At 39.5% G+C, this 18,986-nt stretch overlaps 2 protein-coding genes across 2 annotated transcripts; one reads left to right on the top strand and one right to left on the bottom strand.

The window, feature by feature from the left end:
- Positions 1-7,665: 7,665 nt before the first annotated feature.
- On the bottom strand, positions 7,666-8,460 carry LOC119721572 (U3 small nucleolar RNA-associated protein 25-like). The gene has a single exon (XM_038191651.1). It carries the CDS (start codon positions 8,458-8,460, stop codon positions 7,666-7,668), a length of 795 nt encoding a protein of 264 aa, XP_038047579.1.
- Positions 8,461-10,084: 1,624 nt separating this feature from the next.
- LOC119721573 (U3 small nucleolar RNA-associated protein 25-like) lies at positions 10,085-10,879 on the top strand. The gene has a single exon (XM_038191652.1). The coding sequence runs from the start codon at positions 10,085-10,087 to the stop codon at positions 10,877-10,879; it is 795 nt and encodes a 264-aa protein (XP_038047580.1).
- Positions 10,880-18,986: the final 8,107 nt, after the last annotated feature.

The raw sequence follows: 18,986 nt of genomic DNA on the forward strand, positions 1-18,986 counted from the left end.
TATAGAGTTTTGGGGGTGTCGGAGCTAGCAGCGGCAGGGGGGGGGGGGGGGTCACCTAATTTTTAAGTGATTTCTATGAAAACAATTGTTTAACAGAGCTGGGGGGGGGGTGGACCCCTCCCCCTCCTAGATCGCGGCATGGGCGACTCGAGTGCTATAGAATTTGATAGTATCTGCCGGCGCGACGTCAGACTATACGTCGTGTCAAAAAAGTCTTACTCATGATCCTAAATAACTATGTTGTTTACAAATACAAATGGAATTAAGCCCCCCCCCCCAAAAAAAAATCAATCTAAAATTTCAATGAGCTTTCAAATGAGACATCACACGAAAAAAAATGGCCCATAAGCATATCTACCAAAGCCCGTTAGTGCCAACATTTTGTTTGGGGGGGAATTTTTTTTTTTGGATTATTATTTTTTTTTGAAATTTTTTTTGTTTTTTTTGTTTTTACTAAAAATAGACTGCACGGCCTTTATGAAACCATGGACCAAAAAAAGGCACTTCCGCTTCAAAAAAAAACACAAACAATTTAAAAAAAAAAACCCCAAAAATTTCCAAACCCCCCCCCCCCAAAAAAAACTGTCCCCCCAAAAAAATCAATGTTGGCACTAACGGGCTTTCGTACATATCAATGATTTCATTTCAACTTTGGAATTAAGAGCGGGACACTCCTAATTCGTTCTGAAAAGTGTGCGCAATTTCAGAACTTGATCGCGCGAGTCCCTTAAACCAACTTTTAAAACTGTGTAAGGGCCTGCAAAGCAAACAAGCCCATTTATTTGTTAAAGGACATTATAGTCCTTCACTTTTCGTTCGGAAAAGAAAATCAAAATTTTTAAAAGGCACGTGGGCTCTATATACCAACTTTAAAAAATTGTCACACTTTATAAAAATTTGGGCATGACGATGCAGCATTTTGATGATCTCTAAAAAATGGATGCTGCCTTGCTTGATATCATCGGAAAAAAGTTGGCAGTGATGAAGAGCGCCACCTACTGCCCGAGAGTGTCCACAATAAGGGCCCGCTTTTAACAGTGTCCCTATGGCCAAAAAAAAAAGTCTCCGGTTTCTGGTATGCGCGCGTCGCCGTAGCCATGCGCGTCGGCAAAATGAAAAAGTTTTTTTTTTCAATGAAAGATGATGTCTCAAAACCGCCAAACTCACTGGTTTGACTGGAATTCTGCTGCTGCGCAATTTCCACGTGTTTTTAGACGGGGTTATGATCGAGAATAAGCTTTATGTGGCCTCTCTGGACTCCCATATATTTGCACTAAGTTTAGTCGGGCACCATTTGCAGTCATCAGCCGACATTTGAAGCAAACAAGTCGGGTAAAAAAAAAAAAAGCCGCGTCGCCGCACCACTTTTTTGGACAAGCTCCATACCAGAAACCGGATACTTTTTTTTGGCCTATGGGTGCAATAAACTGCCATAGACACCAATGATAAATGGCCCCACTTCAGCAAGTCAGGTAATAAACCCATAATTTACTCTCCAAGGTGTCGGCAGACACACATCCAAATTAAAACTTATTTCATCGTCTTTCTTTGCTTTGATGAATTTTGGGAGAAATTTCTACCCGAATATAATCACCCCTTAAAATCATCCTGAAGCCCATCGCCATTTTGAAAAACGGTGCCTACACTCCATTGCAAAAGAGAGCGATTATATGGCCCCAATTTCATCCAAATTGTACAGAAATACAAGCTCACGTTCCAGTGCACGGCTACCATCCTTATTTGTACGAAACCTCAAGTTCGTGGCCCACAATATGCTCAAACGCTGAAGAATTTGAGGGCATGCAAATCGTGATTTGGCTGGCGTAGGCAATTTTGGACCGATTTACTGGTCTGCATTCAGACTGTTTCCCGGCCCCACCTAAAGATATTTTTCAAATCCAAAGGACAATAGGGTGAGGGAACCAGACTATAGCCTGCAGCTAGTGTACACTGATTTAAGTTTTATTTGTGTAGAATTAAGGATGAGAACGTACTGTTTACTTTCTATTTCAGGAAAATAATGTTTGATTACAGGTTGATAAAGGATTGTTGGGAACAGCGAAATAGCATAGGCGTAGCCAGCGGGGGAGTTGGGGTGGGGTGGGGTTGGGGGGGGGGGGTAAGGGGGGTATTAAGAGTGCCCTATTTTCTAACAAGTGCCCTTTTTTTCTGAACCAGTGCCCTTTTAAAAAAGAAATCGTGCTTTTTTTGTCCCATCGGCCGTTCCGGGTGCCTTTTTTCAAAATTTCGCTTATGTATCGCCCTGACAAGCACCCATTATGTCCATCATATGCACAATTATTAGTTTTGAACAGCGCCCCCATCGACAGATGGTACCACCCCCACCCCCTATTTGATTTTACGGATTTTAACCTTTTTTCCTAAATAAGCCGCTGTCACTTTTTGGGGGGCAGGTACAAAACGGCAGCGGGAGAGCTAGACGTAAGAAGGAAACAAACTGCACTGAGTGCTAGTACTCTTGAGGCAATTAAGGGGACTCAGAACATTCCCGACCCCCGCACCATCGCCCCACACTAGGTGCAGTGATGCCATGGGGCCCCGCGGCCGGGCCGGGGGCAAGGGGATCACCCAACTTGTTTAAAATGTGTTTCTTTCCCGCCCTTGTGCCTCAAAACAACCCTCTTACCCCTCTTTTAAAACAAAAAAATAGACAAAAAAATGATAATGAATACATTATTATTGAAGCCGTCTAACGAAATAAACCGCAACACTAATATCCCTTTTTAATGTACGTCAAGAACTGTTTTCCTCCATTCTATTTATACGAGTTTCACCTCGAAAACATGTTTTAAAAATACTTACCATTTTCCTAGTTAAAATAAACATTCACTTTTGAATGACACACATTGAATAAAAACTCCACCTTGTGACATTTGGTTAATTGTTGAATTATTTTCTTCACAAAATTCGAGTTATTGGCTGTCAGACAATCAGCTCTTGCTCTCGCAGGGTCGGTTCATTTTGTGCATGCACAAAATGGAAGCCAATTTTTAAGGGGTTGCAGACACCCAAACTCGGAATAAATAAGTTTTTTCTCATTAAAACAAAACTAACAAATTGAAGATTCGTTGGGAGCCAAAATTCCATTTTGGGGTATCATCTTTAATGTAAAAAACTTGGACTCGGATGCTCCAACAAGCCACCGTGACTTAGTGTATCATATAGATTTGTGGCTAAGAGCGGGATGAAGAATGACTACGACGAATACAAAGACACACTGGTATGAGCTCGGCTATAATGGAGAAATGATTTTATTCTCAAGAACTCAAAACCTGGTCTTGTATAATTACAGAAATAGGAGACAGAAGACAGAAAATCGTAGATGAAGACTGGCCAGAGCATAGGGCTGCATCAGCTTATGGCTATGCCTCTGGTTTCCCAGGGAGAAGGAGAACTCAATGAAAGTGGGAAAATGTGGACATTAGAGGGACCACTTTGAGTCGGAAAATAGCAGATGATGTCATATAAGGAAAACATACCTTACATGACATCATTTCTGAGTAGTAGACTGACCATAGACTGACGTAATGGTCAGTCTGGGGGGAGTACCCTTATGAGGTAATTTTCCCCTGTACGAGGGTTAAATCACAGTCTTGGTATGCTGTGGGCCGGGTGTATTGCTTGGAAAAGAGTGACGTGAAGACCTTGGGGTGTAATGTGGAACACCTGTTGTGAGAGTGGTATCAGGGATAGTCCAAACTTCGGTCTCACATTAGCACATACTGGCGGCTATGGCGTGTCAAACGTTGCAATATTCAATATTTTGCAATATATATGTTGGATGTTCAATATGTGCTTGTTATCTTTTACATTTATGTGCAATGTTCAATATAAGTGTGCGATGTTTTTCATTATTTGCGCGATGTTTAATATATTTGTGCGATGTTTTACAATATATGTGCGATGTTCAATATAATGTGCGATGTTTTACATTTATATGCGATTTTCAATTTATATGTGCGATGTTTTTGACGATATATATGTGCGATGTTTTCAATATTATGTTCGATTTTTTGCATTAAATGTGCGATGTTTTTCGATACAATTGTGTGTGTTGTTTTACAATATATTTGCGATATTCTCAAATATCGTCACCGACACCACGAAGTAACACCCATCTACATACCAGTAAAAACTAGCAATCGGAGAAAACGGCAACTAAAGTTGAACGCCTTCAAAAACAACACTTTGTGTCAAAACCACAGAGTATTTTCAGTTGGGTTTCGCGTTGTCTCAATGTGAGCAATGTTTTACACATATGTTTGACATTTCGAGCTATTTGTATTCGATGTTTCATCGGTATATTTGCATTCGATCTTTTGCAATATGCATTTGATGTTTCCCTTTTCATTCGATGTTTCGTTAAGAGTCAAAGTCTGGTTACTAGACCGCGAAAGTCTGGCTATTTTGCCTAAAGTCAGTGTATGAGACGTCAGGGGATCGCGTAAAGTGATTAGAGCCAGACCTAAACGGTAAAAACCGGAATTGTGGGTAATTCTTTAAGCATACGCAATGCGTTCATCATTGTTTGGGCAGTACCCCATGCAGCTGTGCCTGTACTACCCCTAGTGTTATGTGCATCATCTATGCATTGAGGAGTGCATGAAACATGGTCTGAGCTCCAAGGCCGATGTGCACCTGTCCCGTTTAATGATCCAGTTACCTGATAATTTGTTAGCATAAGCTGAAAGTAGTATAGGCGGAGCAGCTCGACCCCCGTTGAGGTGGGATTGAGGTGGGATTGAGGTGGGATTGAGGTGGGATTGAGGTGGGATTGAGGTGGGATTGAGGTGGGATTGAGGTGGGATTGAGGTGGGATTGAGGTGGGATTGAGGTGGCATGAGGTGGCATGAGGTGGCATGAGGTGGCATGAGGTGGGATGAGGTGGCATGAGGTGGCATGAGGTGGGATTGAGGTGGGATTGAGGTGGGATTGAGGTGGGATTGAGGTGGGATTGAGGTGGCATGAGGTGGCATGAGGTGGCATGAGGTGGGATGAGGTGGCATGAGGTGGGATGAGGTGGTATGAGGTGGGATGAGGTGGAGGTGGAATGAGGTGGAGGTGGAATGAGGTGGAGGTGGTATGAGGTGGAGGTGGTATGAGGTGGAGGTGGGATAAGGTAAAAGTGAATTTTTTTTTTTTTTTTTTTTTAAATTTTAAAATGATTTTTTTTTTTTTATTTATTTTTTTTTTTTTAAATTTATATATTTTATTTATTTATGTTTATTTATTTATTTATTTATTTATTTATTTATTTATTTATTTTTTTTTTTATGTCGTTTTAGTTTATTATTATTATTATTTTTTTTTATTAACGGAGCCACGTAAGTGGCGACATTGGCCTTACGCTAGTAACCCGAACGGAGTGGAACTGTAGCGTAAGTCTCGAGACTTGTCTCGAGGCTAGCGTGTGAGCGATGAAGTCGCGAGCACGGCTCTAGTGCTCTGGGTTTCCCCTAACCTACGGAGCCACGGTAGTGGCGACATTGGCCTTACGCTAGTAACCCGAACGGAGTGGAACTGTAGCGTAAGTCTCGAGACTTGTCTCGAGGCTAGTGTGTGAGCGATGAAGTCGCGAGCACGGCTCTAGTGCTGTTTTATTTTATTTATTTTTGTATTTATTTATTTATATATTTACTTCTTTTTTTTTCTTTTTTTTTTGTCTTCAAAAATAGACTATTGAACTAATCTAAGAAAGTTGTCGTGAACACGAAGTTAAAACGTTTGTACAGTGTGAAGTCCAGAGCCCCAATGGGCTTTTTCAATTTCTAAAGACGGGCTTTCTCAATTTCTAAAGACGGGCTGCCAATCACCTTGATTAAAACGAAGTTAAAACGTTATGCAGGCTAAATACACTTCCTATATGGGCTTTCCTAATTTATACAGATGAGCTTTCTCAACTTCTAAGATGAGCGGTCTGTCACATGGGCCTCTGTTCTAATTCTAAGACTGGTGCCAGTGGTCCGTGGGAAAGACCCGTGGTTGTCGGAGAAACTTCTACAACAATCATCACATGGGCTTTCCTAATTTCTAAAGATGGGCTTTCTTAATTTCTAAGATGAGCTGTCCGTCACATTGGCCTCTGTTCTAATTCTAAGACTGGTGCCAGTGTTCCGTGGAAAAGACCCGTGGTTGCCGGAGAAATTTCTTCGTCGCGAGCAGGGCCCGTACGGAGTCACGTTAGTGGCGACATTGAGCTCACGCCAGTGAACCCTAACGGAGTGGGGAATTCGCAAGTCTCGAGCAGCGCTCTAGGTCTCTGGTGCCCTGGACCCTTCATCGCTAACAATTCAATTCGATTCATTTCAATTCAGTTCAATATTTTATTTTATCAGAACATATTTAAACATGGTGGTCTAATAAGGAGGCACAAGTCTCGATCGTAGACACGCTCCAACAAGTCCGGAGTTACGCGGCGATTGGGTAGTCTAAGCATTTGACCTCGTTTTCCGGTGGAGGATCATGATCCTCATCGAGGATCATATCGGTAACCCCGACGAGGATCACCAAACGGGGCGTGTCTGAGGCGTTGTGACGTCATGGATCATGGACAAATCGATAATAAGGTAGGGTTTAACACTGAATGAGTATTATTGCTTGAAGATAATAGTACAACAAAAGGGGAGAACGGTATACGACTATGCAGACAACGCGCGTGTAAGGGAATAGTAATTATATGTTGTTTTAGTAACTTGAAGCGTCAGTAAAAATTAAAACAATAGATTAACCCAATTCATGGATGAAGGCGGTTATCGATGTCTTATCGATGGGCATACTTCGTGAATGAAACTTTATTGTTCTTTTTTGTTGTTGTTGGTTTTTTTAAAATTATTATTATTAATCAGGCGACACGTTATCGAGATGGGACCAAATACAAAAACATTTAAAATTATACCTGTATTTGTTGCGAATGGGTGTTATCGTAATGTATTATACAGTATACAAATATAAATGTACCAGTAATGAAAAATGACTTATAACCTGGAGACACGGACACGCAAAAAACAAAAAACAAAACCCACAGTATCACACCGAATTTGTATTTACAAGTACGTGTATTGGGTTTTATTTCACAACACAAAATCAATAACATAACAATAAGTAGTATTACATGTATTTACATTCTTTAATTTATTTACATTTTGCATTTCACTCCCCACGCTTTGACGATTTGTATCCGTAGTCGGCTATTTTCGTATCATTTATATCAGTTCATTACTATTGTTCTGTTACCCACACCATTTCTGATGGTCCAGAGTAGTCTTGGTATACTCGAATGGGGAAATCCGTGTACGTCGTAGTGCTGAGTCATCGAAGGATGGCAACAAGAAGCCGGACAAGTCCGGTCTTGTCCAGTCGTCATAGGTCTGAATTCGCGGTGCTTTTAAATATCTCCATGTACTGGCAATTGGCGTTTATTAGAGGAACGTTCGATGTTCATCGTTTCTGGGGATTAGCGGTGTCGTAGACACAAGTCTGAGCATAGTATTTTGATTGAATTTCAGGGAATCTTGACCAGGATAGGATCAGACTGAGTTTTCCAATGTACGTACCGTACTGTTTTCTTTTCCACCAAAGGCACTACAGAATACTATTATTTTTTTAAGAATTACAATAGACTTTTCTCAAACTACTAGTCTTCAGTCAACACTCGTCTTCCTCAAGATCTCGGAACAGTCCGTCAAATTTGGCTTGGTGTTTAGGCATTATCCTGTTCAGGGCTGTGTTTACTTCTGTGCCTTTATTAATTTTTCTTTCCAGCTCTTCAACAATTTCCTGATGAGTATCATTATCTTTCAAATGCAGGTAACTTGACAAAAAATCCTTGTAGTTGTTGAAAAAGCATCGCTTGACTGCCCAGAGTGTCTTCCTATTTGCTTTTTCCTTGGCTTGATCTTCATCCATACACCCGTTGACGTACTTTTCATATTTCTCACTCCACATCTCTTCAGTGGCGTCTTTGGCGTCTTCCAACCAGTCTTGATAGGCGGCATTGTCTTCCAAATCAGAACTAGACTCATCTTCATCCGATAATTCGTCTTCTTCTACCTCCGTTTCGGATTCCGAATAACCTTCCTCGAAAACTTCGTCTTCATTCTCCGAAGATTCAGCTTCACGGTTTTCTATTTCCGAATCTTCAAATGACTCTTCTTCGTCCGATGAATTGTCATCTTTTACCTCCGTTTCGGATTCCGAATACTCTTCATCGAAATCTTCGTCTTCATCCTGCGTAGATTCAGTTCTACAGTTTTCTATTTCCGAATCTTCAAATCTACGCTTTTTAAAATCAGGTTCAGAATTTTCCACATCAACGTCCTCCACTTTAACTTCCTCTTCAGCATGTACATTTTCTATATGCCTCCGTAGGTTATATCTCCGTCCAAAGCTCTTGTCACACTTGTGACAAACATGGGATTTGTCTACAGAAATAGCATTCATGTTGAGTGTTTGATGGTTAATCTGCAAATGGCAAGAAACGGATGAAAACATTTGATATGTAGCTACTCATTCCACTAATTTCGCTGCTCGTGCTCAAATTTGCTCACGCATTGCCCTTTCATTGCTCAGTTACTCACCCCTTACTCTATTCTTGCTCCTTTGCTCGCCCCTTACTCTATTCTTGCTCCTTTGCTCACCCATTACTCTATTCTTGCTCCTTTGCTCACCCATTACTCTATTCTTGCTCCTTTGCTCACCCCTTACTCTATTCTTGCTCCTTTGCGCATTCCTTGCTCATTTCTTGCTCAGTCACTCACCCCTTATTCTATTTTTGCTCTTTTTGCTCATTCCTTGCTCATTTCTTGCTCTTCTCTTGCTCCTTCCTATCTCATTTCTTTCTCTTCTTTGTTTGCTCCCTGTTTTCGACAGTTCCATGACAATGAGCAAACACGTAGCAAACATATGCAAATCTATCAACTACCACAACAGGAACATATCCAAGATTCGTAAATACATAGACACAAACACATGCCACGCCGCTGTCCGAGCACTTGTACTGTCCAGACTCGATTATTGCAACTCTCTTCTCAATGGTATTAATCAGTATGAGGTTGATCGACTCCAACGGCTTCAAAACAATGCCGCTCGTATCACATTATCTCAACCCAAATGCACACATGCCTCTCCACTCCTTTAACAATTACATTGGTTACCAGTTAGACAACGCATCAACTGCAAAACAGCAGTTTTCATTCACAAAGCACTTCATAACACAATGCCGCAGTACATAATGGGATCACTCAACTTTATGCACCCAGCCGTAGTGGCCTCCGCTCCAGTAACAACCTTAGAGTTCCACACACATTCAAAAAGGCAGGGGACAGGGCCTTCTCAGTGTCTGGTCCCCGATGCTGGAATTCCTTGTCACACAACATCCACAACATCAGTTCTCTTGACAACTTTAAGGGCAAACTGAAAACTGATCTGTTTTCTCCTCATAATCTGTAACTTGTCTTCTGGAGATGTCCTTAGTCGCGCATTGTTACTTGCGAAAATGCGCGCTATCAATCGTGTTATTATTATTATTATTACCTGCAAGTGCTGGCTAAGGGAAGCGACATGCAACGCCACGGTGTGATACAAGGAGCAAGACAAGAGCAAAAAGAGCAAGAAATGAGCAAAGGAGCAAGAGAAGAGCAAGAAATGAGCAAGGAATGAGCAAAAAGAGCAAAAATAGAATAAGGGGTGAGTGACTGAGCAAGAAATGAGCAAGGAATGCGCAAAGGAGCAAGAAATGAGCAAGGAATGCGCAAAGGAGCAAGAATAGAGTAAGGGGTGAGCAAAGGAGCAAGAATAGAGTAATGGGTGAGCAAAGGAGCAAGAATAGAGTAAGGGGCGAGCAAAGGAGCAAGAATATAGAGTAAGGAGTGAGCAAAGGAGCAAGAATAGAGTAAGGGGCGAGCAAAGGAGCAAGAATAGAGTAAGGGGTGAGTAACTGAGCAATGAAAGGGCAATGCGTGAGCAAATTTGAGCACGAGCAGCGAAATTAGTGGAATGAGTAGCTACATATCAAATGTTTTCATCCGTTTCTTGCCATTTGCAGATTAACCATCAAACACTCAACATGAATGCTATTTCTGTAGACAAATCCCATGTTTGTCACAAGTGTGACAAGAGCTTTGGACGGAGATATAACCTACGGAGGCATATAGAAAATGTACATGCTGAAGAGGAAGTTAAAGTGGAGGACGTTGATGTGGAAAATTCTGAACCTGATTTTAAAAAGCGTAGATTTGAAGATTCGGAAATAGAAAACTGTAGAACTGAATCTACGCAGGATGAAGACGAAGATTTCGATGAAGAGTATTCGGAATCCGAAACGGAGGTAAAAGATGACAATTTATCGGACGAAGAAGAGTCATTTGAAGATTCGGAAATAGAAAACCGTGAAGCTGAATCTTCGGAGAATGAAGACGAAGTTTTCGAGGAAGGTTATTCGGAATCCGAAACGGAGGTAGAAGAAGACGAATTATCGGATGAAGATGAGTCTAGTTCTGATTTGGAAGACAATGCCGCCTATCAAGACTGGTTGGAAGACGCCAAAGACGCCACTGAAGAGATGTGGAGTGAGAAATATGAAAAGTACGTCAACGGGTGTATGGATGAAGATCAAGCCAAGGAAAAAGCAAATAGGAAGACACTCTGGGCAGTCAAGCGATGCTTTTTCAACAACTACAAGGATTTTTTGTCAAGTTACCTGCATTTGAAAGATAATGATACTCATCAGGAAATTGTTGAAGAGCTGGAAAGAAAAATTAATAAAGGCACAGAAGTAAACACAGCCCTGAACAGGATAATGCCTAAACACCAAGCCAAATTTGACGGACTGTTCCGAGATCTTGAGGAAGACGAGTGTTGACTGAAGACTAGTAGTTTGAGAAAAGTCTATTGTAATTCTTAAAAAAATAATAGTATTCTGTAGTGCCTTTGGTGGAAAAGAAAACAGTACGGTACGTACATTGGAAAACTCAGTCTGATCCTATCCTGGTCAAGATTCCCTGAAATTCAATCAAAATACTATGCTCAGACTTGTGTCTACGACACCGCTAATCCCCAGAAACGATGAACATCGAACGTTCCTCTAATAAACGCCAATTGCCAGTACATGGAGATATTTAAAAGCACCGCGAATTCAGACCTATGACGACTGGACAAGACCGGACTTGTCCGGCTTCTTGTTGCCATCCTTCGATGACTCAGCACTACGACGTACACGGATTTCCCCATTCGAGTATACCAAGACTACTCTGGACCATCAGAAATGGTGTGGGTAACAGAACAATAGTAATGAACTGATATAAATGATACGAAAATAGCCGACTACGGATAAAAATCGTCAAAGCGTGGGGAGTGAAATGCAAAATGTAAATAAATTAAAGAATGTAAATACATGTAATACTACTTATTGTTATGTTATTGATTTTGTGTTGTGAAATAAAACCCAATACACGTACTTGTAAATACAAATTCGGTGTGATACTGTGGGTTTTGTTTTTTGTTTTTTGCGTGTCCGTGTCTCCAGGTTATAAGTCATTTTTCATTACTGGTACATTTATATTTGTATACTGTATAATACATTACGATAACACCCATTCGCAACAAATACAGGTATAATTTTAAATGTTTTTGTATTTGGTCCCATCTCGATAACGTGTCGCCTGATTAATAATAATAATTTAAAAAAAACCAACAACAACAAAAAAGAACAATAAAGTTTCATTCACGAAGTATGCCCATCGATAAGACATCGATAACCGCCTTCATCCATGAATTGGGTTAATCTATTGTTTTAATTTTTACTGACGCTTCAAGTTACTAAAACAACATATAATTACTATTCCCTTACACGCGCGTTGTCTGCATAGTCGTATACCGTTCTCCCCTTTTGTTGTACTATTATCTTCAAGCAATAATACTCATTCAGTGTTAAACCCTACCTTATTATCGATTTGTCCATGATCCATGACGTCACAACGCCTCAGACACGCCCCGTTTGGTGATCCTCGTCGGGGTTACCGATATGATCCTCGATGAGGATCATGATCCTCCACCGGAAAACGAGGTCAAATGCTTAGACTACCCAATCGCCGCGTAACTCCGGACTTGTTGGAGCGTGTCTACGATCGAGACTTGTGCCTCCTTATTAGACCACCATGTTTAAATATGTTCTGATAAAATAAAATATTGAACTGAATTGAAATGAATCGAATTGAATTGTTAGCGATGAAGGGTCCAGGGCACCAGAGACCTAGAGCGCTGCTCGAGACTTGCGAATTCCCCACTCCGTTAGGGTTCACTGGCGTGAGCTCAATGTCGCCACTAACGTGACTCCGTACGGGCCCTGCTCGCGACGAAGAAATTTCTCCGGCAACCACGGGTCTTTTCCACGGAACACTGGCACCAGTCTTAGAATTAGAACAGAGGCCAATGTGACGGACAGCTCATCTTAGAAATTAAGAAAGCCCATCTTTAGAAATTAGGAAAGCCCATGTGATGATTGTTGTAGAAGTTTCTCCGACAACCACGGGTCTTTCCCACGGACCACTGGCACCAGTCTTAGAATTAGAACAGAGGCCCATGTGACGGACCGCTCATCTTAGAAGTTGAGAAAGCTCATCTGTATAAATTAGGAAAGCCCATATAGGAAGTGTATTTAGCCTGCATAACGTTTTAACTTCGTTTTAATCAAGGTGATTGGCAGCCCGTCTTTAGAAATTGAGAAAGCCCGTCTTTAGAAATTGAAAAAGCCCATTGGGGCTCTGGACTTCACACTGTACAAACGTTTTAACTTCGTGTTCACGACAAACTTTCTTAGATTAGTTCAATAGTCTATTTTTGAAGACAAAAAAAAAAGAAAAAAAAGAAGTAAATATATAAATAAATAAATACAAAAATAAATAAAATAAAACAGCACTAGAGCCGTGCTCGCGACTTCATCGCTCACACGCTAGCCTCGAGACAAGTCTCGAGACTTACGCTACAGTTCCACTCCGTTCGGGTTACTAGCGTAAGGCCAATGTCGCCACTTACGTGGCTCCGTTAATAAAAAACTAATAATAATAATAATAAACTAAAACGACATAAAAAAAAAAAAAAAAAAATAAATAAATAAATAAATAAATAAATAAATAAATAAAACATAAATAAATAAAATATATAAATTTAAAAAAAAAAAAATAAAAAAAAAAAAAAAAATCATTTTAAAATTAAAAAAAAAAAAAAAAAAAAAAATTCACTTTTACCTTATCCCACCTCCACCTCATACCACCTCCACCTCATACCACCTCCACCTCATTCCACCTCCACCTCATTCCACCTCCACCTCATCCCACCTCATACCACCTCATCCCACCTCATGCCACCTCATCCCACCTCATGCCACCTCATGCCACCTCATGCCACCTCAATCCCACCTCAATCCCACCTCAATCCCACCTCAATCCCACCTCATGCCACCTCATGCCACCTCATCCCACCTCATGCCACCTCATGCCACCTCATGCCACCTCATGCCACCTCATGCCACCTCAATCCCACCTCAATCCCACCTCAATCCCACCTCAATCCCACCTCAATCCCACCTCAATCCCACCTCAATCCCACCTCAATCCCACCTCAATCCCACCTCAACGGGGGTCGAGCTGCTCCGCCTATACTACTGCTGAATGTAAAATTGGGCAAAGTTAGATGTTTATGAAAAAAAATCAAATTATAAGGGGTTAACCTTGCATTTGTTTAGCAAAATCGGGAAAAATCAGATGTGTCTGGAAAATCAGTGCAGATTGTATGGGGTTAGATGTTTATGAAACATTTCAAATTGTAAGGGGTGAACGTGGCATATTTTATCGAAATTTGGCAAAATCAGATGTTTCCGAAAAATTTCACATGTAAGGGGTTAACCTTGCTTTTTTTAGCAAAATTTGGAGCAAATTTTACTAAAATTGGGCAAAATCAGATGCTTCTTAAAAATCCATGATGTAAAGTTTCCGCAAAAACAGCTGTTGAAAAAGAGCCCAGTGTTGAACTTTATTGAGTCTGAGGTCTATCGAGGGGACGATCCTTATTTCAACTCCCGGAGATTCGCTGACAGTCTCTATTTTTCTTTTTAAGAAAGTCGAAATAGCTGAAGAGGGAGGTGAGAATCTATATGTGCCTAGATACAAAGATTAGAAATCGACGCGTCTGCCTTTTGAAAATACACAATTGCGGTGTTCATTGTTGCGTAATGATCCGCCTAGCACACGACTGTTTTGCACATTGGCTGTGTTATGCAGCTTCCTAACAAACCAAACACACTGGGCTCATTATATCGACTTGTTTTTACCCATTAAGGTGAAGCAAATGGACCCAGTAATCTTCCTGGCGCGTTTGCTCACCTATAAAGACAACTTTCTCAGTTTAAGGACAATTCTAAGGTAACGACATGGCCGAGCGGTTACGATTCGTCGTCCACGGTTAGTGGGGTCCCGGGTTCGAATCCCGCTGTTGTCTTTTTGGTTTTTAACGTATGAGTTCAATCATTTACTATAAGAGATTTAATTTCCCGTCGTAAAGTACCAACAGTACCTTAGCTTAATCGGTAAGCACTGCTGCTGGTACTGTCCGCGAGTTCCAGGTTGGCGCCTTCGTACAGGTTCAGGGCATGTTGTCCACTCGGAGGATCAGGGCTTAGGGGCCGCCCTGTTCCTCCCTTAGCTCTTTGCTTTTACATGGTGCCTGGCCCTCCGGGGTTATATGGATGGATAGGGAAGGAAGTGTGTATTGGTCGGGGACGCCGAGACCCCGGAAGAGAACTAAGGGATCGGCTGGGGCATTGCTATGGCTCAGACCGATCCCTGAAAGCTTGACTAGCACATAACTTTTTGATTTTTTTTTTACCCTCTATCTTTTATACTTTGGTTTAGTTTGATATCTACAGCTGCTTGGCAGGTCTACGGGTAGTATCAAAATTGAAACAAAGGTGTATGTCATAAATCAATGAATATTTCATAATTGACTATAATCAAAACGGAGTTTCGTTTGATCAATTTGACTATCATTATATAATGACGCGATTGCCAATTGACGTAAGAAACGCCATAAATTATACCGGGAAAGACTAAAGATGTACATTGTAATATAAATATTATTCATACTCTTTCAAATAACGTGTCTTTAATTGTGAGCATTCCAAACAATACAGTAATTCGCAATAGTAATATAATGGTATATGATAGCACGATCATTGCGTCTCTATTAAATTATATAATTTGGGCCCCTACATGTATGTGTGAAATATTCTTTGATTGACTATGAGCATTCCATACGAGTGAGTTAATTCGCACAATATAGCAACAACAAAAGAGAAAGGAAAAAGAGAAAATTCCTTTACCCTAAAAAGTCAAATGGGACACTTCATGTATTGATTTAACAGTTTGCAAGGAGGTAGCCTTACATTTTTAGCAAAATTGGGAAAAATCAGGTGTTTCTGGGAAATTTCAAATTGTATGGGGTTTGATTTTTATGAAACATTTCAAATTGTAAGGGGTGAACCTTGCATATTTTAGCGAAATTGGGCAAAATCAGATCTTTCTGGAAAATTTCAGATTGTAAGGGGTTAACCTTGCTTTTTTAGTGAAATTTGGCAAAATAAGATGTTTATGAAAAATTTCAAATTGTAAGGGGTTAAGCCTGCATTTTTTTAAACGAAATTGGGAAAAATGAGAAGTTTCTGGATAATTGCAGAATTGTATGGGGTTAACTAAGCATTTTTAGCAAAATTGGGCAATATCAGATTTTTGTGAAAAATTTCAAATTGTAAGGGGTTAACCTTGCTTTTCGAATTGTTAGGGGTTAACCTTGCATTTTTTAGCAAAATAGGGCAAAATCAGGTGTTTATGAAAAAAATTCATATTGTAATGGGTTAACCTTGAATTTTTAGCAAAATTGGGCTAAATCAAATTTGTATGAGAAATCAAAAATTGTAAGGGGTTAACCTTTACCAAATTAGGGCAAAATCAGAAGTTTCTAGAAAATTGCAGATTGAAAGGCCAGTGGTTAATCTTGCATGTTAAGCACAATTGGGCAAAATGATATTTTTATGAACAAATTTCAAATTGTAAGGGGTTAACCTTTGCCAAATTAGGGCAAAACCAGGTGTTTATGAAAAAAATCCAGATTGAAAGGAGTTAACCTTGCATTTTTAGCAAAATTGGGCTAAATCAGGTTTGTATGAAAAATCAAAAATTGTAAGGGGTTAACCTTTGCCAAATTAGGGCAAAATCAGAAGTTTCTAGAAGATTCCAAATTGAAAGGGGTTAACCTTGCATTTTTAGCAAAATTGGGCAAAATCAGATGTTTCTGAAAAAATCCGATGTAAGGAATTAACCTTGCCAAATTAAGGCAAAATCAGTAGTTTTTAGAAAATTGCAGATTGAAAGGGGTTAACCTTTCTTTTTTTATCGAAAATTGGCAAAGTTAGATGTCTATGAAAAAAATTGAAATTGTAAGGGGTTAACCTTGCATTTTCTCTTTTAGCAAAATAGGGCACAATAAGATGTTTCTGGAAAATTGCAGATTGTAAGGGGTAAACCTTGTATATTTAGCAAAATTTGTCAAAATCAGATTCGTATGAAAAATCTACAATTGTAAGGGATTAACCTTTCTTTTTTTAGCAAAATTTGGTGCATATTTTACTAAAATTGGGCAAAATCTGATGTTTCTGAAAAATTCCAGATGTAACGGGTTAACCTCGCTTTTTTTGTAAAATTTGGCAAAATTAGATGTTTATGATAAAATCAGATAAAATCAGATGTTCTGGAAAATTGCAGATTGTATGGGGTTAGATGTTTATGAAATATTTCATATTGTTAGGGGTGAACATTGCATATTTTAGCGAAATTTGGCAAATCAGATGTTCCTGAAAAATTTCAGATGTAAGACAGTAACCTTGCTTTTCAGTAAAATTGGGCACATTGAGATGTTTATGACTTTTTTTCTGATTGTAAGGCATTAACCTTGCATTTTCAGCTTAATTGGGGAAAATAGGATTGGGTAAAATAAGATGTTTCTGAAAAATTTTAGATGTAAGGGATTAACCTTGCCTTTTTTAAGCGAAAATGGGGGAAAAAATCAAATGTTTTTAGAAAATTGCAGATTGCTCTTTGAATAAGATTGGGAAAAATTAGTTGTTCATGAAAAAATTCAAATTGTCAGGGGTTAAGCTTGCATTTTCTTAAGCAAAGTTGGGAAGTTTTTTTAATGTTTATGAAAAATTTCATATTGTAAGGGATTAACCATTATTTTTTTAGCAAAATAGGGCGAAATAAAGTGTTTCTGGAAAATTGCAGATTGTTAGGGCTTAACATTGTATTTTTAGCAAAATTGGGCAAAAAGAAATGTTTATGAAAAATTTCAAATTGTAAGGGGTGTACCTTGAATATTTAGCAAAATTTGGCAAAATCAGATTTGTATGAAAAATCTAAAATAGTAAGGGGTTAACCTCGCTTTTTTAGCAAAATTCGGTGCATATTTTACTAAAATTGGGCAAAATCAGATGTTTTTGAAAAAATCCAGATGTAATGGATTAACCTTGCTTTGTTTTTTAAAATTGGGCAAAGTTAGATGAAAAACATTCAAATTGCAATTAACACATTACATTCCATGGACCTATTTTGAGATAAAGCAGTCTTGCCCTTTACTATGTCTCCGTTACGTGAACTTGTAGTTGTAGATTAATATGAATTCATTACGATTAAATGAGCCACTATTTTCTATGGCCCAACTATAACATCGGGTTTCAGTGTTCCTCACTGCACGGGCGTCGCTGGGGACCCCCCCCCCCCTTGTCAGTTTTGTCGGCTAAATCATGGTGCTTTCGGCAAAATAGAAAATGAAGAATGGAGAAGGAAGGGGAAAGGAAGAGGGAATAAGAAAAAAATGCAAAAAGTAAATACCGCTGTCTAAATACGTAAGTAAATAATAAGTAAATCTTGGTTCATTTTTATTCATACAAATGCAAGTACATGCTTTAAAATGGGATGTGGGAGACCCTGCCCCCAGACCCAGGTAGAGGCGCCCGAACATGTCAGCTGATGGATTGTTAATAAATAATTTTATTCTCAGACTGGGGGGGGGGGGGGGGGCTCGAAAATGTTACAGACACATATAAAGGCACACATTTTTTTAATTCATTAAGATACCACATATATACATAATATTGAGGGCGCAATTCAAAGGGTCCGGTTTTTTTTTTTTTGGAGGATCTGTTGGATAAAAAAAAAAAAAAATTTACGAAAGGATGTAGACGCCCAACAGATTTTTTGTTTTATAAACTAAATAAAGTGAAGGTACGTAGGAAAAAAAGAAATTGTTTTAATCACGAGGACAGCAACTTCAAAACACCGATTTGAGATTTGAGGCTTTGCGATCGCTGCAATCATGGGCAAGGGCGGATCCAGAACACAATTGTTCGGGGGGCAAAGCGTTTTTTTCGTCACCCCAAAAAGTGGGTCAAAAAAATTACGGTGTGGGGTGCGGGGCCCATTAAAATTTGCCCAATTTTACTAAGAACCAAGGTTAACCCCCTTACATCTGAAACTTTTCAGAAACATCTGATTTTGCCCAATTTTGCTAAAAGTGCAAGGTTCACCCCTTACAATTTGAGATTTTTCATAAAAATCTGATATTGCCCAGTTTTGCTAAAAATGCCAGGTTAACCCCTTTCAATCTGCAATTTTCCTGAAACATCTGATTTTGGCCTAATTGGGCAAAGGTTAACCTCTTACAATTTTTGATTGTTCATACAAATCATATTTTTCCCAATTGTGCTAAAACTACAATCTGACATTTTTCATTCACATCTTATTTTGCCAAATATCACTAAAAAAGCAAGGTTAACCCCTTACAATCTGAAATTTTCCAGAAAGATATGATTTTGCCCAATTTCGCTAAAAATACAAGGTTCACCCCTTACAATTTGAGATATT

The sequence above is a fragment of the Patiria miniata genome, unplaced genomic scaffold (genome assembly GCF_015706575.1).
Source record: "Patiria miniata isolate m_02_andy unplaced genomic scaffold, ASM1570657v1 HiC_scaffold_13, whole genome shotgun sequence".
Taxonomy (NCBI): Eukaryota; Metazoa; Echinodermata; class Asteroidea; order Valvatida; family Asterinidae; genus Patiria; species Patiria miniata.